Consider the following 27,988-nt stretch of genomic DNA (forward strand, 5'->3'; position numbering starts at 1 on the left):
CCTCCCTTCTTTTTTCTTTCTCTCTTTCTCTCTCCTTCTCCCTTCCTGAGATAGCAGATCTTGTTTCCTCATCTAATTCACACAGCGGCAGCCTCCTTCTCCTGAAGGGGCTCTTTCCTCCCCCTCTTCGCAGACCCCAGTTTACTATCCTTTAATCCTATATATGTTCCTCTCCTCTACAATCAAGAACATTTTCCAACCAGTAACAGCTGCATTCCAACTGATTTTAACCATCACAGACTCCTCCTGCCTATCTGCATATAGAATCCCCACTGCCCAATCACCATGGTGCTTCTGCTTGCGAACTCTCGCGAGAGCTGCCACACACAGGACTATCCACAGGTACGCCTTACAGAATTATAGATAGCTAGATAGGACCTGACCATTTATGGGCCATTTAAGGGGCAATTGAGTAATGCTGTGTCTCCAATGGATAGGAAGCAATTCCAGGGCCAGAAGGCACATGTGTGCTGTCTGAAAACATAGTATCTCTGGAAAGTGTATCCCTGAAAATCGTAGACTAGCAAAGCACGTCTGAGGATGCAAATCACTACTGAGGGACTGCCAAATCACATACCTTTGGGTGGTGCAGAGCACTTCTGGGTGAAGGAGAGATATTTTTCACTGATATTTTGCGAATTTATATTTTGCAAATTTTGCACTGGAATGTTGCCTTTCCTTAAAGGCAATAGCACTGTCCAGCAGATTGGCAAAGCACTACCAACTCCACTGGATACTCCCACTGGGTTTTATGTGGTGGTGGGGAACACAAAATTATTTCAAAACAAGCAGTAAAGTCAGTCAAACACCCTGTATAGCATAACAATAAAGCAGAGAAACTAGTTTAAGTAAAAACTCTTTTAAATAAAATATAAACTTTTATGCTGGATAATTAACAACTAATAGAGATGGTCATGAATAAGTCCCACATTATGGGCAGAACATTAAGGAACTAGAACTCCCTTTCCATGAAGGTTCTAGATCTTATGGCCGGTGGAGACTCTTAGGGCGGGTTGGGGGGAGACTCTTGTAAGAGATCATGTTAACTTCTTATTGGGAATGGGCCTTCAAGACATCTCAGTTTCCTGGTTTTGGAGATCCAGGAACTGCAGTAGGTGTTTGAGCTTCCTTCCCAAAGCATCTCCATCCATTTCTGTACCTGTTTCTGTCACTGGCTTTCTGCTCTTTCTTATCTCTCCATTCCTTTCTTTTGCTTCACTCAGCAATTCTGGATAGGTGGGATGGCTGGTTAACTTTGTTTCTCTCAACCAGTTCTGAGAAGAAGCTGTTTGAGAATCCAGTGCCTTTTCATCCTGGGCTGAAGCAGAGGATTGGGGGATGCCTTGAGAACCTTTCCTTTCTGGAGGGCACCTTGAAGGAATTTAAAGGTAATTTTAAAAAATGACTGCAAAGATTTCACACTGAAAATTGTATTGGTCTGGATGTCATTGCAATAGGCTCTTTGTCATGTTAGGAGGAGCAGGAAACTGGGGGATTTGAGTGCCAGTTGAGAAGAGCATTTGAGATCATAGAGTAGTTCAGGTCAAAATTGCGCTCCCAAACTTAGCTCAGAAGTGTATTCATTATTTATCAAGAGCCGCTCGAGTGTATCAATCAATGGATCAGGTAAATAATGAAGGACCCGTCAAGGTTCTTCATTATTTAACAGGATGATACCACTTGAACAAACACCCCATATGCGTGTCATGCAGCAGGGTGGGAATCTATTTCTTCAAGGCATTCTCTCTTCATGGCAGTACCTTCAGGGACTCCTTCAGGCATCCATCCCTCTTTTCTTTGCTACCCTTGACAGATCCATGTTGGTCAGAGATCTAACAACACTGGCCAGTACTAGGAACACCTCTTACTTGAGAGTGTCAGAGCTGGTCCTAAAGAATGGCCTGAAGATGACTGACCTCCTTCTCTCTCTAAAGCTAAACATGCCTAGACCTGGACAGAATCCAGAGTTGAGGACCCTCATGTTTATTTCCTTTAGCTCCCTCAAGAAGAAATGGAGACACATATAATAATCAGTTAAATTAATTAATTCACTTCTGAGTGTACCTGGGCAAAGTTATTGATTGTTTTGTTGTAAACAATATGTTTATATTATTGTTTATTTTGTAAAAATATATCCTGCTTCTTAGTTGATTTAAAAGAGAGGGAACCACTTGAATTAGAAAACATAGCTGAAAAACGTATATTGTCAAATCTGCACAAAAAAAAATGGCTCCCTTTCTCCTTTCCTTGATTCCAGCATGAGCACAGTAGGATTGGCCTCCTTATGAATACGAAAATGACAAATATTTATATACTTCCCCAAGCAGTTTACGTTGCTATAAATAAATAAATAAAATTGCTCCCTGTCCCCCAAAGGGCTCACAGTCTAAAAAAGAAATGTAAGAAAGACACCAGGAACAGGCACTGAAGGGATGCTGTGCTAGGGATGGATAGGGCAAGTTGTTCTCCCCCAGTCAATAAAGAGCATCACCACTTTGAAAAGATGCCTCTTTGTTCACTCTTTGCTTCCTTCTGTTTAATCAGTTTGTTCAATTTTCTCTTGGCTTCTACATTTGATTGCAAACCTTGTTGAGAATGCTGAAAAAAATAGCCATTAGGAGAGGCCACATTTGGATAGCCTCTGCTACCTAGGCAAAGAGGCATTTTAAAAAATGGCGGCACTTGTGTATTTTGCAGAAGGAGAGCAATTGTCCCCATTCAGCCGCAGCCCAGCTTCCCTCCAGTGGCTGGTGCTGGTATCACCCTTTTGTTTCTTTTCAGATTGGGAGCCCTTGCAGTACAGGGAACCGCCCCGCCCCCGCCCCCCGGCCGAATATTTTTTCTGTATAACACTTGGAAAACTCTTTTTGTTGAAATGAGGTATAAAAACCTTAATGTTCTTGTCAACTGCAACAGAATGCTTGCACAGACATTGCTGCACAAGTGCAAGGATGCTGCGCTAGCTAATTCTCAGTCTGCTGTGTGGGTTCCAGACTAGTGTGGCACTCGTGCAAACATCCCTGCACTTGTGCAGCAAGATGTCCAACCTGTGGAGCACCTCCGGCTTGGCAAGTTCTTCCTCCATCGATCCACATTGCAGGGAACTTTTGCACAAGAGCACAACTTGAGGATGTTGTGCAGCTACATGGTCTCCTTGTTTGTGTGCAGTTTTGCTGCGTTTGCATTTTGTGGTTCTGGATGTCAGCCATACCTAATAACAATAACCTTTAAGGAACTTCAAGTTTTCATAAAGCTTCCTAAACTTAAGGAACTGTCAAGTTTTCATAAAGCTTCTCCTCAATTTGTTGTAGCACTTATTTAATGATTCAGTTAAAATAAAGAAATAATAGATGCTTTAATAATGCCTACTGATTTTTTTTTACAAGATTTATTACAAGTGGCATGGTATGGTTATTTATTTATTTTTACATTTATATCCTGCTCTTCCTCCAAGGAGCCCAGAGCGCTGCACGTGCTTATGTTTATCCTCATAACAACTGCTGAGGTGAATTAGGCTCAGAGATAAGCGATTGGCCCAGAGTCACCCAGCGCATTTCATGGATGAACTGGAATTTGAACTAGGGTCTCCCAGATGTTTAATGTCTGTTTCTTTTCCTTTCCCAGTCAAACTGGAATCAAGACTTCAGCTGCAGAAAGGTACATTTTGGGAGATGGTGTAGGGCCCAGTTCAGAGGAGAGATGGGGGCTTGTTATAAAACTGTGTATTTATGCTTCACTGGAATTGCACAGGGGCAGTTCCCCCATGAGGCAAGATGGGGTAGTGGTATTTCCCCGTCCTCTCTGGTGATGCCAAGGACTAGCATGACCTTCTGCATGGACGTAGGTGTTCAACTACCAACCTCAACCCTTACCGATTGACCTGTCCATAGATTATAGCCTTGAAGATGAGGTAAATTCTGGGTTGAGCCCATGTTGCTTCTCGCTTACCTTTTGCTTGCTGTCTTGTAAGGCACAGTTACAGTTGTAGCAGGAGGCAGAGCAAAGCCAGATAGTGGTGCACGTCTCGTGCATTCTGCTGTGGGAGCTTGGCAGGTTCAGACCACAAAGGTTGCATACCAGTTAGAACTCTGAAGTATAGCTTTTTTGATGTAAAAGTTGTTATAACAAGAGGGAGATCTAATAGAATCTAGGGGGCCCCATAGAAAGACATTCCCCAGGCCCTCTTACCATTACATAAGAACAGCCCTGCTGAATCAGGCCCAAGGCCCATCTAGACCAGCATCTTGTTGCATACAGTGCACCCCAGAGCTGCCACTGGAAGCCTACAGGCAGGAGTTGAAGGCATGCCATCCCTCCTGATGTTACTCCCCTGCAACTGGTACTCAGAGGTATCCTGCCTTTGAGGCTGGAGGTAGCCTATAGCCCTTCAACTAGTAGCCGATGATAGACCTCTCCTCCATGAAGTTATCCAAACCCCTCTTAAAGCCATCCAGCTTGTTGGCTGTCACCACATGTTGTGGCAGAGAATTCCACAAGTTGATTATGCGTTGTGTGAAAAAGTACCTCCATTTGTTGGTCCTAAATTTCCTAATTTGCCATTTTGTCACCCACTCACCCAATTTGGAGAGATCCTTTTGGAGCTCCTCACAATCCATTTTGATTTTCACTATCTGAAAGAGTTTGGTATCATCTGCAGATTTGGCCACCTCACTGCTTACCCCTACTTCTAGATAATTTATGAATAAACTATTATTTTTAAGCCCGTTATAATAACGGGCGCTAGCTTTCCCTCCCCCCCCCCTTTTTTTGGTGTGTGTTTCTTTTTGTCCCTTCGGGGTTTTTTTTCACCCCCCTCGTCTCTCTCTCTCTCTCTCTCTCTCTCTCTCTCTTTGTGGTTTTTGCTCACTGTCTCTGGGTCTATGTTTTCCTGCACCCTTCCCCCCCCCTCTTGTCTTGTCTGCTCTCCTTTTTGCCCCTGTTTCTTTGACTTTTTGCCCCTGTTTACTTTCCTCTCCTTTGCCCCTTTCCTCTCCCTTGCCCCTTTTTTACTCTCTCTGTTTTGTTTTCTTGTTCTTCGTTCTCCCTTATTTTGTTGTTACATACGTATGAGGCTATGAGGCTGTGTTTTGTGTAATAAGTATTATTTATTTTTCTTGGTTTCCCCCTCTCTGCCGTTATAGTATTTCTTTATACACCACATTCTTGGTGAATATTTGTTCTGAGTCTGGTATTAGTCTTCCTTGTTCTGGCCCTTCCAGCACCCTGACCACGACGTCTTTAAAACTTTGCACTCTTGATAACGCGACATATAATTGTCCGTGGCTGAACACGGGTTCAGGCAGATAGATTCCGACCTTTTCCAGGGTTTGTCCTTGTGACTTGTTGATTGTCATTGCGAATGCTAATTTCACTGGGTATTGTCGTCTTCTTAAGGTGAATGGCAGGTCCGTGCATGTTGATGCCAAATCTATTCTTGGGATGAAGACCATGTCTCCCTGTGCTGATCCTGTAATTACTTCTGCTAGTATGATATTTTTTTCCAGGTGTGTGACAATCAGGCGGGTTCCATTGCATAAGCCTTTTTTTGTGTTCAGGTTTCTTAGAAGCATTATGATTGCGCCTTCTTTCAGGGTGAGTGTATGTTTTGGCATTCCTGCGGGTGTTTGGTCATGTAGGAATTCTGCTGGGTAGTTTTTGGCATCTTCCTCAGTGGTGTCATCTATGGAGTCTGAGCTGAGATAAGTTATTGGTTCACCCTCTAATATGCGGAGCACCTGGTCGTTGATGCTGTCTACATCACTGTTTTTTGGGCAAAGGATGGATCTTTTTGCTATGTCGTGGATGTTCCGCACTTGTATTTTTTCTCCGAAAATTTCTTTCACGATATCTGTTCTGCATATGATGCTTGATGGGATCTCAATGATGTTTTCTTGTAATCCCTCAATGTGTGGTGTCTCTCTGTTGCCTACTGTGATTAGCCACTTACTGAATTCTGGGTCTTTTGATCTTATATTGTTGTGAAGTCTCAGGATCTTGAATGTGTTCCACAGTGTATTGTTTTTTATGCAGGCCTCTACAATATGGGTTTGGGTCCCATGCAGTACTACGGGAAATGTCTGTCGGAAATCTCCTCCAAGTAAAAAAAGCTTACCACCCATGGGTTTGTTGTTCTCCATGATTTCCTTCATCAGTTTGTCTACTGTTGTTATTGCTTGAGTGGGTGCCATCGTTGACTCATCCCAAATGATTATTCTGGCTTTTTTGATGTTGTTTGCATCTTGGGAATTGAGGCGCATGTTAGACACGGAGTTTTCCAGTATTGGTACTGGCAGTTTGAATTGTGAGTGATATGTTCTGCCTCCTTGTAGAAGGTTGGCTGCTATCCCTGTGGAGGCTACAGGGAGCACGAGTTCATTCTGGCCACGAATTGTGTTGAGGATGGTTTTGTATAAGTATGTCTTTCCACTGCCTCCTGGTCCATCAAAAAAAAAGCAGCGGTGTTCAAGCTCATTGTTTTGGCTAGCTGTTAAAATTTCTTCCATGGCTGCTCTTTGGTCATCATTGAAGGTTGTTGACATATGTTTTGCTGTTTGGTTTTCATAGGCTTGGTCGTATGTTTCTGTAAGGTGCTCGGTATTATGCTTGTTGTATGTCAGGCCGTAGTCTGTGCATCTCTTTCCATGGAGTGTTAAAATTTTTCCAATTTCCTGCAGGGCGAGGTCATGGCAGACTGTGCATTCTTTATTGTGTTGTAGATGTTTATGGGCATAATCCTCGATGAGGTAGTCTTCATATTTTGTAAATAGCTCCTGCATGTTTTGGAGGGATGCAAAGACACAGATGTAGGCGAAGAGTTCTCTGATTTGCGTGGGCATGTTGTACTGTGCTGCGTCTTCAAGTGTGCTGTCCCACACTGTTTCATCGTTTATGAGTCCTCTTGCTTTTGCTGCTTCTTGGAAAGTTGGGTATTCTTTTCCATCCACGCTTCTGAGGTTTCCATAGGAAGTTGCTCCTGACACATGCAGCAGTAGGAGGCGCAGGCAATAGCGCTCCTGGTCTGTTTGTAAATTTGCAGAATACATTCTGCCAATCATTTTTTCTGCCCCACGCTGTCTAATTTTCCATGTGCTGTTTGCTTTGTCAAAGACATAATATACTGGGATGTCTGTGTATAATATGTGTCTTGCCTTCTCATCTTGCTGGTTTAATTTGAACCATGCTGTCAGTTGTGTTTCACAGCTTGCTGCTCTGTCGGTTGCTGCGCCAATGTCTTCTGGGTTGAAAATTACTGCTTGTTCGTCTGGGAGATGCACTGGCAGTCTTTGTACTGTATGGGATTGGTAATGCATCTCGAATCCATTTAGTCGCCATGCTGCCTCTGGCGCGCTGACATACCTTGCATCCATGTAGGTTGTGATCTCATCATGGTTCAAAGTGTCTGTTTCTAGGATTTCCACTTTTGCGCAATCATGGCCTTTGTATACATATTTGAATAGGTATTTGACACTTCTGACTGATGCGCAGACTTCGACATTGATGTGGCAGTTATACCTTAGGGCCAGAAATGGATTATAGGGCACAACCCATCTGTTATCTATTGGTTTTCCTCTCTGTGTTTTGCTGTTTCCAGAGTTTCTTCTTCTGTATTTGGGGTATCCGTTGATGTTTGCAATAGTCTGGTCTTGGTACTCTTTTGGGAATTCTTTTGTACATTTTTCATTCGACCTACATGGTGAATGTCGATTGTGAGTACCACATGGACCGTGGATCATATGCTTTGTTACTATTGCATGCAGACGTGGTGTTGTTTCGATGTTCGGGATTTCTGCAGATACTATGTTATCGATGGATGTTTCAGTCTTTGGCTTATGGTGTTCAGTTAGGATGAGCAATATGTGGGCATGTGGCAAGCCTCTTTTTTGGAACTCTATGACATATACAATGGCTGTTGGTGGGCCAAATATATGGTTTTTGCAGATGTCATCAATTAGGGATCTAAGTTTCAGGTGAAAGACTCTTGCCACTATATCTGGTCTTGCTTCAGCATTTTGGCCCTGTTCTAGGTTGTCTTCTATTTCATTCCACTTTGGGTTGCATGTCATTGTAATGAAGCGGTCTGGTTTTCCGTATTTTCTGACAATAGCCATGGCATCCTGATAGTTCTGTAGCATATTTCTGGGGCTACCTGTAAATGAGGACGGCAAAATAAATGTCTTTCCTGGGAGTTGGCCTGTTGTATTGGCTGTTTCGTTTAAGTGGTCCATCAATCCTGAGTATTTTTCAACTCGCAATTTTGGTTGATTGTGTCGGATGAAATTGAGTCTATTGGCCTCTGTTTTTACATATGCATCAACCATGTATTGCTGCGTTAGGCGGCCTGCATTTAGGAAGGCGTTAAAGTTGTCTCTGATGGATAAACGGTGGCCATAGTACTGCATCTGGGTGACTCGTACTCTCGGTGAACATGGTTGCTTTGATAAATTCTTTAAGGCTTGTGGCCTCAGTTGTAAAGGTATGTCTATCCCCCAGCTTTGTTCTCCATTGGGGAATAGTAATGGGTATACCATGGGTTCTAGGTTGGGATCGAGGACACTTATTCTTTGTGTAATGTTATGGTCTGGGTTGCCTGCTCTAGGTTTACAGTGAATTAGTAGGTCTCTTTCCAGTGGTGGCTCTCCGTCATTGTTTTTGAATATAAATGCGACCTCATTATGCTGGGGTGCATTGTAACGTCTTTGGTCATTTTCTCGGTCTTGGACTATGGTCATGGTTACTTCCCTAAGTGCTTCGCCTGTCTGTTCTGCGTCCTCTTGGCACACTGTTTCTACTTGGTGTAGCATCTTGCAAGCCTCAGCAAAGGGATTGTTTTTTGCAAAATGTGTACTTAGAGCTTGCATAAGTTGTGGGTTGATTTTTGTGTTGGATTTATTATGTAATCTTCTTTCTGCGGCCTCTGTGGGGTCTAAGATGTATAGTTGCGCATATTGTCTGTCTTGGCCCTGCTGTGGGTGCAGTGTGCCTGCTCGGTGGCAAATTGTGCCGTGTATTCGGAAGCACTACGGCCCGTGGCCTGGTGGTGGCACTATGTTTGCTTCCATGGAGGCAAATGCTAGTGCACTGTTTATAGATCGGACATTCTCCATGAAGTTCTTGCTGTTTTCATGTTGTCCCGTCATCAGGTGCTGGATGAGCGGGTCGGTTTTAATAGGGGGAAGGGTCACTTTTCCCTTTGAGCAGCACTGTGTGAATTTCCGGTCTGTGGGTCTTTCTCCTTTGAAATGTTTTGCATTGCAGAATTCACATCTCTGATCTAAATGTCCACATGTGTGTTGTTGGATGTTGTCTTCCTGGATGTTTGCTGTGTTGTTTATTGGTTTTGTTGTGTTTATTGCTGCACATATCAGTTGTTGTTGTTGTTTATGTTGGCTTGGGGTTTTTATTTCTTTCCTCTGTTGTTTTTTTTCTGTCTGCGTCTTGTTTGCGTTGTAATTGTTGCTCCTCTGGAGTCTGGCTTGCTCTCTTTTCTCTTCGTCTTTGAACATTTCGTTGATGTTCTTTTTTTCCCTCCTCCATGGTTTTATGTGCTCTTCTTTGTTTCTCTCCTGAGTTTTTTTTTATTTTTCAGCTGTTCTTGGTGTTCTGCTGTCTCCCTCTCTCTTTGTTGTGTGTCTATGATTTCATGTTTCCGTCTTTTGGGTTTGGGTTCTTGGTCCTCTCTCTGTGTTATGTCAGTGTTTGTGTTCTGCTCTAAATTTGGACATGTGTGTGTGGCAATGTTGTTTTTAGTTTTTATTGTTATGTCATTTGGAGATGTTGTTGTGTGTTGGGGTGCACTGTCCTGTTCCCCTTTTTTCAGGTTTGTTTTTTGACGTTCTAATTGTTGCTCTGCAGCAGTCTTTTGCCTTTTTCTTGCTCTTTCTGCTTCTGCGTATTGCTTTTGCTTTAGTTCTCGTTCCTCTGGACTCTGCTCTTCTCTTCTTTCTCTGCGTCTTGCCTTGGCTCTGTCCTTTCTTTTTTGAATCTCCTCATTTGATCTTGTTGCGCGTTTTTGTTTTTCTCTTGTGGCCTTATTTTTTCTATGCTGCATCTGCTGCACTATTATTTCTTCCTCTATTGTTTGGTTGGCTCTGGTTTGTTTTGGTTGTTGTGGTTTGACATGTTTGTCCTGTTTCTGGTTTTTGTTGGCCATATTTGTTCTTTTTTGCTGGATTTTGTGTATTTTATATTTGGCTTATGTGTAAATTTTCTTTCTGGGTTCTGTAATGCTTCTGCAAGATTTTTTTTTTATTTTTTTTATTTGCTACTTCCTTGGCTGCTGCTTTAGGCTGGTTTTTTTTTTTTTAGGGTGGTTTTCCCTTCAGAGTTTTTTCTTGGTGTACTCAGCACAGCAGTGTCAATTTCTTTCTGTTTGGTTTTGGGTTTTTTTTGTTTTATATATATATATAATTGTTTACTTTGTTAGTGGCTTGCCGGTAGGCAGAATCAGTCAGGATGTTGAGGGTGGTCTGTATATGCTATCTCTCGCCTCACCTGAGTGTGTCAAGACTGCCTTTTTCTCAGTCTTGGCAGCTTTGAGGTATTTTGGTGGAGTAGGGCTATTTGCAAGAGTTTGCAGCTCTTTCTCTTCTCTCCGCTATGTTGCTCGTCTGCTGTGTGCTTATAGCACTGTAGGAGTGATCTGTTGGCGACCGTTACTCTGACAGTCTGTGGGTGCGCGTGTAAATAACGGGTTTCCCCCCCTCCCTGGCTGTGGGTGGGGGACTGGCTTTGATTGGTTTGTTTTTATTGGGGGGGGGATGTGGGGACCGCCAGTGGCCGCTGCTCTATTTAGTGTATATCTTTTGCGTTGTGTTGTATGTGTGTAGGGTATTGTGCTTTGTGTCACTATTTGTTTTGATTTGGTTTATTGGGGTTGTGGTGTAGTGCTTGATGTAACTTTATTTATTTATTTTTTGGTTCCCGGAGCTGTTCGTGAAGAGGAAGTGAGGAGCTTGTGAAAAGAGTTCCTCTCTATGAGTTGCTGTTGCCCAGTCTGTTGCAATGGACGTGAATGACGCAATAGGCGTCCTTCGTGTCCATACCAGCAGTCTGGGCAGAGGCTTACCACAGGGAGGAGCTCTTTCTGTAAGCTCTTCCCTTCTTCTTGGAGGTTGTCTGTTTGTTTGCTTGGTGCAGTAGGTAAGTTGGGTTTCGGCAGCTGGTTGGGCGGGAGGGCGATAGGCGGGGGCGATGCAGTTTGCAAGGGGTTTTTGATCCTTAACCTGTGGGGGGGGAAGCGGGGGAGTTGATTTTTGGCACCTTGGAGGACGGGTGTGCGAGGACTATTCCTCTGGTGCATCTTGTTTTGTTTAGCGCGGCAGGTCTCATTGGCGGCTTCGCCGCCCTCTCGCCCGGCTTCCCCGCTCTCCTTCTGTTAATTGGCCGCCTTCCCCGTCCTCCTTTTTGTTTTGTTCGGCTTCCCCGTCCTTATTTTTGGTTTTTCCCCGTCGCCATTGCTCCTGGCGTATTTGGGGCGCCTGCCTCTGGCCGTCTTGGTGTTGCCCGGCTTTCCCATCCTACTTATTGTTTTTGCCCCGCCGCCATTGCTCCAGGCGTTTATGGGGCGGCCGTCTCTGGCCGTTTGGCGTTGTTTCAGCTGTGCTGTTAGTGGCCGAGGCGGCGGCAGAGCTCCCCTCCACAGAACACCAGGCTTGGTGCTCCCCTCCGCCGCTCACCCGGCTTCTTCTGGGCGGCCGTTTTTCAGGCGTCCAAGATGTCCGCCGGGTGCTGGCGGTCGTGTCTCCCTTGCCCTGTTCTGGGCCTGTGCTTTGCGCAGGCGCAGAACAGGGCAGGGAGGCACGAACACACGCTTGGTGCCCGTCCACGGACGGACACTAAGCGTTTTATTAGAGAGGATTAAAAAGCACTGGTTCCAGTAGAGATCTCTGGGGGACCCCACTACTTACTTCCCTCCATTGCAAAAACTCTCCATTTATCCCTACCCTCTGTTTCCTGTCCTTCAACCAGTTAGCAATCCACAAATGTACTTGTACCCTTATCCCATATCTGCTAAGTTTCCTCAGGAGTCTTTGATGAGGAACTTTGTCAAAAGCTTTTTGGAAGTCCAGGTAGACTATGTCAACTGGATCACCTTGATCTACAGACTTGTTGACACTCTCAAAGAACTCCAAAAGGTTGGTGAGGCAAGATTTCCCTTTGCAGAAGCCATGCTGGCTCACTCCCAGCAGGGCTTGTTCTTCTATGTGCTTTACAATTTTATCCTTGAGGATGCTTTCCATCAATTTGCCTGGAACGGCCATTAAGTTAATCGGCCTGTAATTTCCCGGATCACCCCTGGATCCCTTTTTGGAAATCAGTGTTATATTTGCTACTTTCCAGTCCTCCATTACAGAGCCTGATTGCAGGGATAAGTTACATATTTTAACAAGGAGGTCAGGAATTTCACATTTGAATTCTTTGAGGACTCTTGGATGGATGCCATCTGGCCCTGGTGATTTGCTAGTTTTCAGTTTTTCCAGACAGTTTAGAATATCATCTCTTGTCATTTCTGTCTGACTCAGTTCTTTAGCCTCCATCCCCCAGAAGCCTGTTTCAGGAACAGGTATATGCTCTGCCATGAAAACGGACGCAAAGCACTCATTTAGCTTCTCTGCAACCTCCATATCCTCCTTAATAATCCCTTTCACTCCCTAATGGTCCAACCGCCTCCCTGACAGGTTTCCTGCGTCTGATGTATTTAAAGAAGTTTCCGTTATTCCCCTTATCATTTATTAATATATGGGAATTATGCTAGTGGGAAATGGATGGGAAAGCAGCCTATTACAGAATGTGCTGTGGACCATAAAATCTCTTCCTCTTCTTCTTGTGTACAGAAACCAAACATTTATCATACACATCTGACTTCTCAGTTGCAAAGCTGACATCAAATGCTTTCATTTTCAAAGGTAACATTCACTTACTCTCTGTATACCATTTGTATGATGTGTTTGCCATGGAGGGGGTAACTCTTGAATATTTTTACATATTACTTTGAGCAGGGGAAATGGAACAAATGACCATAGAGGGTGGTGACCATAGAGCTTCCTGTCTTCTCCCTTATCTGGGCACTTCACACACTCTGTCTGATGCCAACGTACACTGTTGCTGGCTGTATTAGACAGGCAGTGTACTTGTATCTAAGTTCACTGTCCTCGTCTTTCCCTTCCTGTGCCAGCAACTCGGCTGAAGCAAAGGTAGCAGTTCAAACACTTCCAAAGCAGTGACTACAGTCACTGTGGCACTACTGGACAACATTAGTGATGAGGCAGACTCAGGTTTGTGATCAAACCCGATGGTCAAGAAATGGTTAAAGGGTCTACAAACTGCTTAATTGCGACTTGCCAAAAGCAATAATTCTCACTGACATGGCAGGAATGCAGGCAAGGGGCCCTGGTTTAGTATCTGTAGATAACAAGGCGTGCAGGCTAGCATCTTCAAGGCCACATCTGGGAGAGAAAATAGCTTGGCTGTATGGAGGGAGGAGGAAGAATGCTTAATTATAGTTAGAGGAATATTGTCTGATTGTAATAATTGTAAAATGATGATTAAGTGATGCTAACCAATGAGGACTGTATCCACTGTTTGTAAATTAATGTGAGTATAAAAGCTGAAGTCACGATGTAATCTGCATCTCAGGCTTTGGAATCTATTCCACTGAGATCAATTGCTGGCAATAAATTCTGCTTTCTCTTAACTGCTGGTGTCAGTCTCTCACTCAGAACCCACGGAATTTATGCTACATTTCCTGGGGGCTCGTCCGGGATTGGGGCTATTGCCCACTTGCCTTGAGTGTGTGTGGGGGGAGCTTCAGGGATCGGCCGTCAATAGGAGCCAGGCATGCCAGAGTTCCACTTGAACTCTGCTCAGATCGGCGGACGGTTCATGAGGCCCTCCCTTTTCATCCTCAATGGCTCTGGTCGCACCAGCTGAGACAAACCATAACAGGGAAACGGAGCTCCACTACAGGACCAGGTGAGACACTGTGATATTGTACCAGACACTGACCTCCTTCCTTAGAAAGAGAAGGGGAGCATGATCACCTCCCACAGGGGACCGAGTAGACTCCAAAAGGGGAATTGAAACTGCCACCCAGGTTTGCGGGGAAGGGATAGCTGTGTGGCTGGCTGTGAGTGTGAATGTGACTGGGCTGAGTGCAGATGACCCCTGATGAGCGCATTTCCCAATCACGCGAGTGCATTTGGGTCGCTTAAGGGGGCTTTTGAATCAGCTGTTTTGTCTGTCACCCTGAGTGTGAACTGCCAGACCCCTTACTGGCAGTCTGTTATACCCTTTCCTTCATTGTCTCTGTCTTGATAGCTGTCTGAATCATGGGAGGGAAACACACAAAGAGCACACCCCTAGACTGTATGCTGAAGAACTTCAAGTCAGGCTTAGGAGGGCTCTGGGGGACTAGTGACTACCAGTTCCGAGAGCCAAGGCCAAGTCTGCCAGGACCGTGTAAAGTACTTGGGGTTCCACATCCCCAAGACCAGTAGGAATTGGAACACAGTAGGAAGAGGGCAGCTTGCTTTCTGCCCCAACCCGAAGCCAGAAAGGCAGGAGATTATGGGATCAACTTTGATCCTAGCCAACTGAAGATGTCTGTAACCCAGAAGGTGTGGAATGTAGTTACAGGGGTCCCAGGCCAATACCCCTACATAGATTCCAGGTTGGTCCCTGTGACCAAACGGCCCCCATGGCTCAGGAGCTGTTGCAAGCAACAGGCAACCCTCTCCGTGGCCATGAGGGCAGAAGCCCGAATCAAGCAGGCTAGGTTCATTTGGGAAGGTGCAGAGAGAGAGAGATGCTTCAGGAAGTTTACTTGGTGCATGTGATGTAAAGAAGGATGTTTAATTTGTTGGAAGGTAGATGGAAGAAGGCTGGTTTGAGGAAAGGAAAGTGTGATGTAATGAAGGTTTGGCATGTTGTTTTGAGTTGCTTGTTATGAAGCCAGGAAGGTAATGTTGGATGACTGCAGGATAAGGAGGGACAGACAGAAGGCGGAGAAGCTGGGAAGAGGAAAACAGAGAAGGAAAGGTCAAGCAAGGAGAGGTAGGAAAGCAGCAGACAGGGGAGAGGGGATAGAAAGAAAGAGAGCTACTGAAGAGGAGCATGAAAAGGCCAGTGGCCAGAGGCAAAAGGCTAACCTCTTGGCGGCTACCATTTCAGATGGCATGGGCAAGTTGAGCGAGAGAAGGAGCAGGTCAGAACGTAGAGGAAGGTTACGGGAAGAATGAATGCCCGAGAGAAACCGGGAACTTCTGTCTGGGAGGCCCAGTGGTCACAACACAAGCCGTGGCAGAGGGATGCCACAGGGACAGGTGTTGGAAGACCGCCACCAGAGGGGCCCCTGAGAGGCAGAAGCCAGGAGACTTTGATGGCCTGGCCACCTAGGAGGAAGACTAGGACAGACCGGGGACCCTCAACTTAGGCCCCCGGGAGCCCATGGTCACCATCAACGCAGTGGGCCAGAAGATAAAACACAGTAAGGAGATCCTCCACCTCCCCGAGGTTGTTTGGTGTCTCCAGCGAGTGGCTGTTATGCGCTGCAGAGGCCACCAATGGGGAGGGGGAGGGATGGCAGGATTGCACAGGGCTGACCAGGCAGCCCGGAAACAGGGGGCCCTGTTGTCCAAACTCCTCTGGGACCCACAATACTCAGAGGATGAACTCAGATGGCTGAGTCACCAGCCAGGGACGGGGGGCTGGTTCCATCAGCCAGACAACAGGCAGGTAGTGCCCAGAGGGTTGGGACACGCTTTGGTAGAACACTACCATCGGTCCACCCATATTGGACAAACGGCCCTTCCAAGGCTATCGCAGGAGTCCCTACATGTCCACAACATGTTGCTTAAGGGGAAAAAGCTTGTGCACGTTGCGTGACATGTGCCAGGATAGGGGCCCATTGTGCCCCTCGGGGCTCAGGCAGTAGGGGCAGCCCCATTGGGAATATCCAAATTGACTTCACTGATCTCCCCAGGCAGGGACTGTTCGCCAAGTCCTTGTATTTGCTTACACCTACATGGGGTGTTGAAGCGTTCCTTACATGCACAGGAAAGGAGAGAGAGGTCACTAGGGTCCTGCTAGAAGAGGTCATAACAAGATTTGGCCTCCCCCTCACAATTGAATCCTGAGCCCTCGTTTGTGGCCAGGATCATCCAGCAGGTAGCCCAGGCTCTCCAATTACCTGGACACTCCACACGAGCTGTAGGGCCCAATCCTCAGCAAGAGTGGAACGCATGAACAGGACAGTTAAGACACAATTGGTCAAATTATGTCAGGAGACCCATTTGACCTGGCCGAAATTGTTCCCCAGCGTCCTTTCCCGCATCAGGGCCACTCCAGTTAAATCCATAGACATCTCCCTGTTGAGGCCTTGTATGGGAGGCCGCCACCCATTGTTTCTCGAGTGACCCCTGATCTGACCCAACTGGGGAACACTAGAGTGGCAGGCCAGATCCGACAGCTGGGAAGCCAATTCAGGGACCAAAACCCGTGGATCCAGGAACAAATCCCAGTCTCCTTGATGCTCACAGTGCAACCGTTTCAGCCAGGGGACTGAGGCAGGCCCTCGGGCCCCTCTGATGGGACCTCATACAGTACCATTGGCCACACAGATGGCTGTCAAGGTGGAGGGGATTGCTGCTTGGATCCACTGGTCCCGCCTAAAATTAGCACCGCATGAGTGGACCACTGAACTAGATCCTAAAAGCCCACTCCAACTCTGACTTCGCTGCAGGTGCCCTCGAACCCCAGGCCAACCAGAAGGAACCGAGGTGGAAGACAATACCTCTGCTCCCTGTTGACCGGGACAGGCGGTGGACACAGGACGAGATCCTGGGCGTCGGCTCCCTGCTTCAGTCACAACGGAAGCGGATTGTTCCACGGAGAAGCCAGCACCACCGGATACTATGACCGGCTCCCCCGGTCTATCCTCAGTTACTGTAACCTCACATTCCGCTCCTCCAGGCTCCCCAGTGGCCCTAGTGTCTGTTAGGTTCAACTGGGTGGGCAGTGCACCCATCTATAACTATGTTTTTGTTTCACTGCTGCGGGACCTTCCCCCACCTCAATTTCCTTTTCCTGGTCTTCTGCTTCACCTCCGGCCTGTCCATCCTGGAGCAGGAGTCCGGGCCCAAAGGGGGGTGCAACCCTTGCTTGCGGATTACCACTGATGGCTGGAAGACCACTCAGATGTTGGTCTATCATAGCTCATACAGCTGCAATGGCACCAGCTCAACCTGCCGCCATGCTAACACCACTTACCGGGTGTGTACAGAGGCTGGCTCCATAGTCTGCCACACCCCAGGCAGGCGGGCCAAGTGGCAGCTCCAGTTGTATGGGCCAAATTTTGGGATGGGAGCTACCGCCTGTAGCCGACTCCTGAGGTATACCACCGTGCCCGCCCATAGCCAGGACAAGCCTTTGACCCTTTGCTTCGACACCTGTCATGCCACAGACCAGACCCCGCCGGGGTATATTGTGGGGGGGTAGAATGGGAACGGACCTACCGCACAGCCAGGTCCTATGTAGGCTTCCTCAGGACTACTCTGAATAGGGCCCCCGCTCGATCTGGAAGGTGGGACACGAATCGCCAGGGGTGGGTGAATGCCTTGGGAGGCAAGATTACCCACGGCCAGATGAAACCAGACTGCAGACACCACTGCTGCACCTCCCCCTCTGCCTCAGGATCACTCCTAAACAGGCCAAGAGTTCCTGGGTGCCAGTAGGAGAAGGAAATTATGAGGCTGAGGTTAGCATGGGAATCCATGTCCCTGGGGCCAGGGATCCAACCGGCCGAGTCCGGTTCCTGATGAAAGGGGACTGGGAGAAGCCCACTGAACACCTTGTCCACACTACGTTCTGGAAGGAAATGGGCACGGTCATGGAAGTGCCAGCTGTTACCAAGAACCTGTTTGTGGACTTAGCAGAGCGAGTATCCCTAAGCTTGAGTGTGACCAACTGCTACGTCTGTGCAGGCACTAAGATGGGCGAACAGTGGCCCTGGGAGGCGCGGGAGGTGGATTATGTCAAAATAAGCAGAAGCCCAAATCTAACTTGGACAGATCATCAGCATCCCACCCGGTGGGTCCTCCAGAATTCCATCATAGGGTCCAGATGTTTTATTCGCCCGGCTGGGCAGAAATATAACATCTCCATGGGGGCCCCGGCCTGTGAGGCAGGGATGGTCTGCAACACCACTAGGAAGTGGATGGACTTCAATCATGCAGGCTCTAAGATTCCCCCCAACCCTTATAATCAGTCTACCCAGAAGAGTCTATATAATCTCTGGGAGGACCCCTGCGGGACCTCCAGCTCTTGGGAGGCTCCAGACCACCAGTACTGGATTTGTGGGACAGCTGCCTATGTCAGTTTGCCTCCAACTTGGGCAGGAAGCTGCGTGCTGGGGACAATCAAACCCAGCTTTTTCCTCCTTCCCATAAGGGCAGGCGAACGACTAGGGGTCCCAGTCTATGAGAGCCGAGGGTGGACCAAGCAGAGTCTTGGGTCACCTCTGAGAATAGGAAATTGGAAGGACAATGAATGGCCCCCAGAGCGGATAATACAGTATTATGGGCCCGCCACTTGGGCTCAGGATGGCACTTATGGATACAGGACTCCTATATACATGCTCAATCGCATTATCAGGCTACAAGCAGTGTTAGAGATTTTCACAAATGAGACTTCCCTGGCTCTCAGCCTCCTAGCCAAAACTAACACCCAGCTCTGCACGGCAGTGTACCAGAACCGCCTAGCACTTGACTATCTGCTAGCAATGGAGGGTGGTGTGTGTGGCAAATTCAATCTCTCCAACTGCTGTTTCCAGATCAATGACCAAGGGAAAGCCATAGAGGAGATCACTGGCCGTATGTGCAAACTAGCACATGTTCCTGCCCAGACCTGGCAAGGCCTAGACACCCCTGATTGGTTTGGGAGTTGATTTGAGTACTTGGGAGGTTTGAAAACAATGGTGGGGGGAATTCTGATATTGTTGCTGGGCTGTATGTTGGTACCTTGTATATTACCCTTGCTTCTCTCCTCGGGGTGACGGGCCCTTGAGACAATGGTAGAATGAAAGAGAGCTGTTCACCTCCTGCCTTTGTACCAAGCACTGTCCAGAAAGGACAATGAGTAGTGAGTGGGGGAATGAGGCAGACTCAGGTTTGTGATCAAACCCGATGGTCAAGAAATGGTTAAAGGGTCTGCAAACTGCTTAATTGCGACTTACCAAAAGCAATAATTCTCGCTGACATGGCAGGAATGCAGGCAAGGGGCCCTGGTTTGGTATCTGTAGATAACAAGGCGTGCAGGCTAGCATCTTCAAGGCCACATCTGGGAGAGAAAATAGCTTGGCTGTATGGAGGGAGGAGGAGGAATGCTTAATTATAGTTAGAGGAATATTGTCTGATTGTAATAATTGTAAAATGACGATTAAGTGATGCTAACCAATGAGGATTGTATCCACTGTTTGTAAATTAATGTGAGTATAAAAGCTGAAGTCATGATGTAATCTGCATCTCAGGCTTTGGAATCTATTCCATTGAGATCAATTGCTGGCAATAAATTCTGCTTTCTCTCAACTGCTGGTGTCAGTCTCTCACTCAGAACCCGGGGAATTTCTGCTACAGTGACTCTAGCACCTTCTGTAGTTTATGGGAGCTCCTCCAAAGTCTATAGTCCCTGAGCTTGGGAGCTCTGGATGGTGTTGCCATCGAACCTTTATTAATGTACATCATAAAACCTCCTCATTTCTGTCGAGTCAGGAGAAGTGCTTGTGCGTTTGCATGTATTTGTGTATTTGTATTGCATGATATTTGTGTTGGGTGTGCATTTGTGTTGTGTGGGTGCCGGGCGAGGCGGCAGCAGGGGAAGCCGGGCGAGGCGGTGGCGGGGGAAGCTGGGCGAGGCGGTGGCGGCGGCCCTCTCGGGCCCAGCGGTGGGCGGGCAGTGGCACCCTCAGGCCCGGCGGCGAGAGGAGGCGGCGGCCATGAGACAAGCAAGTCGCGGGGGGCAAGCTGAGGAAGCCAGAGCAGGCAGGCAGGCACAGAGGCCATGGAGCCAAGCGGCGGCGAGTTTGACCAGCACCACGCAGGCAAGAGGCAGCATCGGCAAGCATGGCTGGGAGGCCAGAGATAGCAGGGAGCCCGCCCGTGGGGCCCCCGCAAAGCTGATCAATGTTGGCTCCACCCAGCAGCAGCAACGCCGGCCGCGGCAATAAGGTGGAGAGGGATACAGCCAGCAACAAGCCAGAGAACCCGGGCTGCGGCAAGAGACAGCCGCAGGACCTGTCTGCATCGAGGCGGCTGCCCTAGAAAAGGTAAAAGAGCACAGGGGGCAAGGCCGCACAAGGGGTGAGGGATACAAAACTCAAAGGCACGAGAGAGAGCCAATAGGGGGACACGTGACAGAGGAGACAGTTGACTGACAGAGGAGATGGTTGACAGTTGGTCTCCCTCACTGTATCGGTGGCTAGAGATAGTAGAGATGGAAACTGAGGGACATTTGATGACACTTGATGAAAATGTACAAATTAACAAAGAAAAAGGGACCCTGGTATAGTAAATAAAATAAAAGAGAGCAGAATAAGTGGTGGGGGATGAAACTGAAGGGCTGCGGGGGGGGGGGGAGCTACAGAAAGCCAGACTGTGAGGAGAAACAAACACCAGATTCCCCCCTACACCCCCCCAAAAAAGTACTGACAGGAAAACCATAGGTCCAACAGTAGCTACACTCAACACTAAAAACAAAACACCCGAATAACCTCTAGAACAAACACGTGAGAGGTAGGGAGGGGAAAGATTCCACACACACAAAAAAGAAAGGAAAACAAACAAACAAAGGGGCTTTTAGAGACAACACTAGGGAAAAAGGTGAAGGAGATGGCAGGCAAGACAATGGGGCAGAAGGTGAGGGGATGGCAGGCGAGGCACTGGATAGATTGACAGATAGCAACTAAAAGAATTTGAGGGGAGGGGGGGAACATTGAGAGCACCAGCCTCTGAGGGCCATCAGCTGCAAGAATCCCCCCCCCATTTAAAAAAAAAAAAGGGAAGTCCTGACATTCGATGAAGTCTGGAGAATGCACAGTGTATATTCTAATATAGCATAACCTTACTCCAAAAATGTAGGGCAGACAAGATCATTTGAAGGAGAGCAAGAAAAGAAAAAATTACATTGCCTACGATGCAAAAAAGAAAGAAAGAAAGGGAAAATGAATCTGCAAAAGAAGCAGAGAGAAGAAAAAAAGGAAGAAATCAAAGGGACAGAAAGCGAAGAGCAGAAAAGAAAAGAAAAAACCAGACAACTGAAAGAAAAATGCCATCAAAGACAACACAAGCTAACAAAGAAAATGCAAACACTGAGCAGAAAAGACTAAGCAAGAATCAAAGACAAAAAAGGAAACAAATGGGTGAGAATTTGGAATCCATCGTCTAAACATGAAAAGACGAGCAAAACGATGTAAATTAGTAGACCATCAAACCAACGCCACAAAAATCTCTATAGAAGATAGCATTGAAGAACATAACTGTGGGACTCTGACTGAAAGCTGCCATTACTGTGGTGCACTTTATTGGTTAAATGAACTCAATTGCGCAAGAAAATACACTAAATGCTGTCATGATGGAAAGACACTCAAAGAACTTAATGAACCACCGGACTTACTCAAAGAACTAATTCTCACACAATCAACAGAGGCAAAAAATTACAGAGAGCATATCAGAGAATACAATGCTGCTTTGGCTTTGGCTTCAATGGGAGCTGAAATCAACACACCTCCAGGCAGAGGACCATACTGCTTCCGTATTCATGGACAAATCTACCATAAGGTATCTCCACTTTACCCAAGTGAACAACACAAGGTAGGGTATGGCCAACTGTACATATTTGATACGGGAGAAGCAACCATACAACGCCTACAGAACAACTCGGCCTGCTTAGCAACAGTAATGGAAAGTCTGGATACCCTTCTGAGAAACATCAACCCATTTGCAAAGTCTTATGAACAAATGCATAGACTAACAGAAAGTTTGCAAACAGCTAAAGTCCAAATGATTTTCATGGAACAAGCAAACTTAGACCACAGAAGGTACAATGCACCAAGTTCCCACACTGAAGTTGCAGCAATATTTGTCGGTGAGGATGGTGAACCACCCAGTAATCGAGACATCTGCATTTATCCAATCGGAGAAACTTGCCAGATCATCTCACCTATGAACTGCAACACTGACCCAATGGTATATCTTCTGCTTTTCCCACATGGCGAGTGCGGATGGCATATTGGAATGGCCCATGTTGAAGAAAGACGCTCAGCTAAGTGAGTGAAGGTCACACAGCTGCAGTACTTTGCCTATTGCCTCGCAATATGGAGAAGCTTCTACATAGCAGCGGCAAATTATACCAGCAATACATTGTTGACGCTTATGTCAGAACTGAGGGATCAAGATTGAACTACCTAAGACAAAATCAACAAGACTTACGCATAGAGCAATACCGTGGACTCTTAGATGCTCTGGAAACCCGTGCCAAAAATGAACATCTGAAAACAGGGAAGATGATAATATTGCCATCAACCTTCCAAGGCAGCCCTCGATATATGCAACAAAACTATCAAGATGCCATGGCCAGTGTCAGAAGATTTGGACGTCCAGATTTATTTATAACATTCACTTGCAACCCAACTTGGCCAGAGATAAGTAAGGCCATGCAAGGCTCTTAAAGACCAGAGCACCGGCCAGACATTATCGTCCGTGTTTTCAAAATGAAATTAACAGCACTCTTGGATGATATCTTGAAACACCAAATCTTTGGCCAGGTCATTGCATACATCTACGTCATCGAGTTCCAAAAACGAGGTCTGCCGCATGTTCACATCCTGCTTACCTTAGATTCAAAAAACAAAATCAGAACCAAAGATGTAGAGATACCCTCCAAAAATGTCAGCCCAAAACTCTATGAAATTGTAACAAAGCACTTGATTCATGGACTTTGCGGCACACTAAATCCATACGCACCTTGCATGAAAGATGGCACATGCTCCAAGAACTTTCCCAAGGACCTCCGGAACACCACAGAGGAGAATGTGAACGGATACCCTCTCTACAGAAGGCAAACATCAGCCCCAGTCAGGCTTGGAAAATATGATATTGATAATCACTGGGTGGTCCCATATAATCCCTGGCTCTTGAAAAAATATAACGCACATATCAACGTTGAAGTTTGTGTCTCTGTGAAGAGTGTCAAGTACCTTTACAAGTATGTGTACAAAGGGCATGCTGCCGCATCAATCAAGCTACAGCAAGAAAATCAAACTGGCATACTAGAACATGATGAAATAACATTTCTGGATGGAAGATATGTTAACGCCCCAGAGGCAATGTGGAGAATCAATGAGTTTACACTAACAGAGAAGTCACACACCATAATCCGCTTACCAGTTCATTTGCCAGAACACCAGCAATTGATATATCATGAAGGCCAAGAAGAGCAGGCCATTGCCATGGCATCTACCAAAAAAACCATGCTTACTGCCTGGTTCACACTGAATCATGAAGACCAAGAAGCAAACAAGTTGACTTACACAGACATCCCCAAATACTACGTCTTCGATAAGATCTTCACAAAACGGAAGAGGCACCAGCATGGAGGGGAAGGAGTTATTGGAAGAATGCCAGTAGTAAGCATTAAAGATTCAGAATGGTACTATCTGCGCATGCTACTCACCCGAACCAGAGGTAGCACTGGATTTGACAGTTTGAGAACTGTCCATGGGGTACTCTATGACAGTTACCTAGAAACCTGCAGAGCACACCGACTTCTAGAGGGAGATAAAAACTGGCATGAAACACTGACTGAGGCAGAACAGAGTCAGATGCCGCATTCCCTTAGAATGCTCTTTGCTATAATCTGTGCTTTTGGAGAAGCAGAAGATGTGGCTGAACTTTGGAACCAACACAAACATGCCATGTGTGAAGATTTAGTACATAAATATTCAGAGGCCACTGGCCCACAATATGCGCTTGCTGAAATTGAAACACAGTTAAAAACTTATGGCATGACTTTGAAAAACTTGAATTTGCCAGTTCTGCATCTACCAGATGCTATTAAAAAACAGGACACCTTAGACATTCTGGGAGAGCAAGAACAGGCCAAAATACATACCAGCAAGCTAAACATAGAACAACAAAGAGCAGTCACCACAGTACTACAAGCTATATATGACACTCCAAATGACAAGCCACACTGCTTTTTCCTAGATGGACCTGCAGGAACAGGGAAAACATTTGTCTATACAACACTCATACACACTATCCGAGGCAAAGGAGACCAGGCTACAGCAGTTGCTTCAACGGGAATAGCAGCTACACTATTACCAGGAGGTAGAACAGCACACTTAGTATTCAAGATTCCACTGATCCTGGATGCAAGCTCAACCTGCGACATAAAGCCAAACACAATTGCAGCAAAACACCTCATAGACACAAAATTAATAGTCTGAGATGAAGCACCAATGACACATACACATGCCTTCCTGGCTGTAGACAGACTCCTCAAAGACCTCACAAAATCCACACAACCATTTGGAGACAAAACCATCTTGCTAGGGGGTGATTTTCGACAAATCCTCCCTGTCATCATTAGGGGTTCAAGATCCTTAACCGTAGCCAGCTGCTTTAAAAAAACACCACCTCTGGAAACACATTCATGTAATCCAGGGATTCTCAGCGTTTGGGTCCCCAGATGTAATTAGACTTCAACTCCCATAATTCCCAACCAAAGGCCACAGGGGCTGGGGATTATGAGAGTTGAAGTCCAATAACATCTGGGGACCCACATGTTGAGAAACCCTGATGTAATCAAACTCAGCAAAAACATGCGTGCTCTGCACAATGAAAAAGACTTTGCAACATGGCTCTTAGCAGTAGGCAACGGAAACAATGGAGAGACAACACGTTTACCAAATAACTGCTACCCAGTGATACAGGACCCTGTGGAACAATTATATGGTGATATTGATTTCACCACAGTCACACCACAGCAACTAAAAGGAATGTGACAAACCACATGTCCCTAGAACTCCATAACCATGTCCTCGAATGTATGCCAGGAGAGGAAGTCATATATGAAAGTATAGACACCATCGAAAGTGAGCAAGAAGAAGATCGCCTGGCATACCCAGAGGAATTCTTAAACAGCCTTACACCAACAGGCATGCCACCACACCAACTGCATCTTAAACCAGGAGCAATCATCTTGCTGCTGAGAAACTTAGCTCCCACAAGAAGACTGTGCAATGGAACACGTCTCACAGTCATACACCTTCAACCCAACATTATTGAAGCAAAAGCCATAACACACTCTGAAAACAACAAGATTGCTCTCATCCCAAGGATTCCAATAACACCCTCTGACTCAGATATGCCATTCAAATTCAAAAGAAGGCCGTTCCCAGTGAGGCAGACTCAGGTTTGTGCTGGTCAAGAAATGGTTAAAGGGTTTGCAAACTGTTTTAATTGTTAAGTTGCTAAAAGTCATAAATCTGTCTCCTGTGGAATGCTGGCGAGAGACCCTGGTTTGGAAACTGTGTAGATAGTGAAGTGAGCAGGCTAGCACCTCAAGGACACATATGGCTAGAAAGGGAATGAAATAGCTGGAACAAGATAAAGGGAGAGATGGAATGCTCAATTATAAGCTAGAGAAAATACTGCCTAATTGTAATAATAGCAATGATTGTAATAATTGTAAAATGACGATTAAGTGATGCTAACCAATGAGGATCGTATTCACTGAATGTAATTGAGATGGATATAAAAACTGGAGTCACGATGTAATCTTTATCTCAGGCTTTGGGAATCTATTCCACTGAGATCAATATTTGCTAGCAATAAAATCTGTTTACTCTCAATTGCTGGTGTCAATCCTTCACTTTGAACCCGGGGGGGGGGGAATTCTGCTACACCAGTAAGATTGTCCTTTGCAATGACCATCAACAAGTCACAAGGACAAACCTTTGACAGAATATGCCTTTACCTAAAAGATCCAGTATTCAGCCATGGACAGTTATATGTTGCCCTATCTCGAGTCAGATCATTTGACTCATTAACCGTCGTGTCAACGGAACAAGACATCCCAAACTGCGTCTATACAGAAATATTTGACAATAACCAGAAAGAAACAGACAAACACAGGACAGCAGAACAACGAAACACGCTTACAGCTTTGGACCAGGAACAACAAAATAACCCTAGCAAAAACACAAACTGCACGTGCCACAAGTAACAAAAACAACCCCAAAGTTCTACTAAACTTCTCTGCAAAGACCAAAAAAAAAAGATACAGACACAAGAACAAAATGCAGACTACACAAACAAGACCACAACAAACAAACAAACAAACACATGCTAAATAACATAGAAAACCCAGCATCAAACACCAAACAAGCAGGAAGAGCAACACCTTTGCCCAAACAAAACAAAAGCAAAAAACCATGAAAATGCTTAGACCACCTGACAAAAAACTTTTAAAATACCCCAAACAACCTAGATACAACGTATCCAGCAATGAAGAAAATACTACAGATAACACAGACAAGAAAAGCACAAAAAACAACAAATCAGATGCACAATGACTATACACTAACAGGCAAAGACATACCAAAACCCAAGCCAAAAAAACAAGTAAGAGGGGCAGAAAAAAACCCCACAAAACAGCAGGGGGGGGGGAACCTAACCAAATACTTGAAACACCAACCCACCCACCCCCTCAAAAAAACATCCAAAAACAAAGTGCACTGATGCACAGAAAGAACTGCAAAAAGACATTGAAGACACATGGGAAAATAAACAACTGAACAACCAGCCAAATTCACACAACACAACTCCAAAAAGTAAGAAAACTACCGCACAGAAACTCTGTGCGGGTTCAGCTAGTATTACATTATTTGTTATTGCATTGCATTATATATTACTGAAACAATGGTAGGGTGTTCTGCATTACAGTGGTGTAGTAGAACCAGTGTGGTGTAGTGCTTAGGATGTTCTGCTAGGCTCAGGAAGACCTTGAATTCATATCCCCATTTAGCCATGAACCTCATTGGATTACTATGAACCATTCATTTCTCTGTCAGCTGAACTTACCTCACAGGGTTGTTGTGAGAACAAACATAAGCATGTACATCATAGGATATAAAAGGAAGAGGGGGTTATAGAAGTAAAATTAAATAAATTATACTACAATATGCACAACTGTGTCTTGGAAAGTGTATGTGGGGGCTACTTTGGTTTTTTTTTTAAAAAATCTGCACTGTGAGAGCAATTTCCTATCTCCATAGAGTGCTGTGCTTTCCCCAGTGCTGGAGGGCACTGGGAAGGACCAAAACAATAACTGAGCGCTGTAAAGCCCCAGTACCATCTTGAAAGGTGCACACAGAGGACTGGGGAGACCTGAGTTCAACTCCCCATTCAGCCATGATACTAGCTGGATGACTCTGGGCCAGTCACTTCTCTCTCAGCCTAACCTACTTCACAGGGTTGTTGTGAGGGTAAACTCAAGTATGTAGTCGCTCTGGGCTCCTTGGAGGAAGAGCGGGATATAAATGTAAATAAATAAAAATAAATCCTTCCCAGGACTTAGGCCATAGAACTCTGTGAGGAAGGTGCTGGGAAGGAGGACCCTTCCTGGTGCTCTGTGTGTGCCTTTCAAAATGGTGCTGCTGTTCTGCTCATAGGATCTACGATGATGACAAATATTTATATACCGCTCTTCAACCAAAGTTCTCAAAGCAGTTTACACAGAAAAATAAACAATACATAAATAAGACGGTCCTGTCCCCAAAGGGCTCACAATCTAAAAAAGAAACATAAGGTTGGCACCAGAATCAGCCACTGGAGGGATGATGTGCTGGAGGTGGATAGGGCCAGTTGCTCTCCCCCTGCTAAATATAAGAGAATTGCCACTTTAAAAGGTGCCTCTTGCTCAGTTAGCAGGGGTT

General features: G+C 45.9%; 3 protein-coding genes and 1 long non-coding RNA gene across 6 annotated transcripts in view; 3 read left to right on the forward strand and 1 right to left on the reverse strand.

Annotated features, from left to right (window-relative positions):
- The window catches only part of LOC128343114 (zinc finger protein RFP-like), a 31,493-nt gene extending 11,913 nt beyond the window's left edge, over positions 1-19,580 (forward strand). For both annotated transcript variants that reach the window (XM_053291649.1, XM_053291650.1), the window contains 4 exons: positions 1,273-1,388; positions 3,625-3,657; positions 12,834-12,905; positions 16,739-19,580. In XM_053291649.1, the coding sequence (XP_053147624.1) occupies positions 1,273-1,388; positions 3,625-3,657; positions 12,834-12,905; positions 16,739-16,914 (397 nt within the window). In that variant the 3' untranslated portion in view covers positions 16,915-19,580. The remainder of the gene's footprint in view (positions 1-1,272; positions 1,389-3,624; positions 3,658-12,833; positions 12,906-16,738) is intronic.
- The window catches only part of LOC128343138 (uncharacterized), a 43,687-nt gene that overhangs the window by 6,172 nt on the left and 9,527 nt on the right, over positions 1-27,988 (reverse strand). For both annotated transcript variants that reach the window (XR_008315344.1, XR_008315345.1), the window contains exon 2: positions 1,160-1,371. This is a non-coding gene — a long non-coding RNA (uncharacterized LOC128343138). The remainder of the gene's footprint in view (positions 1-1,159; positions 1,372-27,988) is intronic.
- LOC128343134 (endogenous retrovirus group 3 member 1 Env polyprotein-like) lies at positions 16,958-19,580 on the forward strand. The gene has a single exon (XM_053291701.1). It carries the CDS (start codon positions 17,759-17,761, stop codon positions 18,938-18,940), a length of 1,182 nt encoding a protein of 393 aa, XP_053147676.1. The 5' UTR covers positions 16,958-17,758; the 3' UTR covers positions 18,941-19,580.
- On the forward strand, positions 20,667-22,411 carry LOC128343121 (uncharacterized). Its single transcript, XM_053291665.1, has one exon. It carries the CDS (start codon positions 21,438-21,440, stop codon positions 22,317-22,319), a length of 882 nt encoding a protein of 293 aa, XP_053147640.1. The 5' UTR covers positions 20,667-21,437; the 3' UTR covers positions 22,320-22,411.

This window comes from Hemicordylus capensis, chromosome 2, assembly GCF_027244095.1.
Source record: "Hemicordylus capensis ecotype Gifberg chromosome 2, rHemCap1.1.pri, whole genome shotgun sequence".
NCBI classification, from domain to species: Eukaryota; Metazoa; Chordata; class Lepidosauria; order Squamata; family Cordylidae; genus Hemicordylus; species Hemicordylus capensis.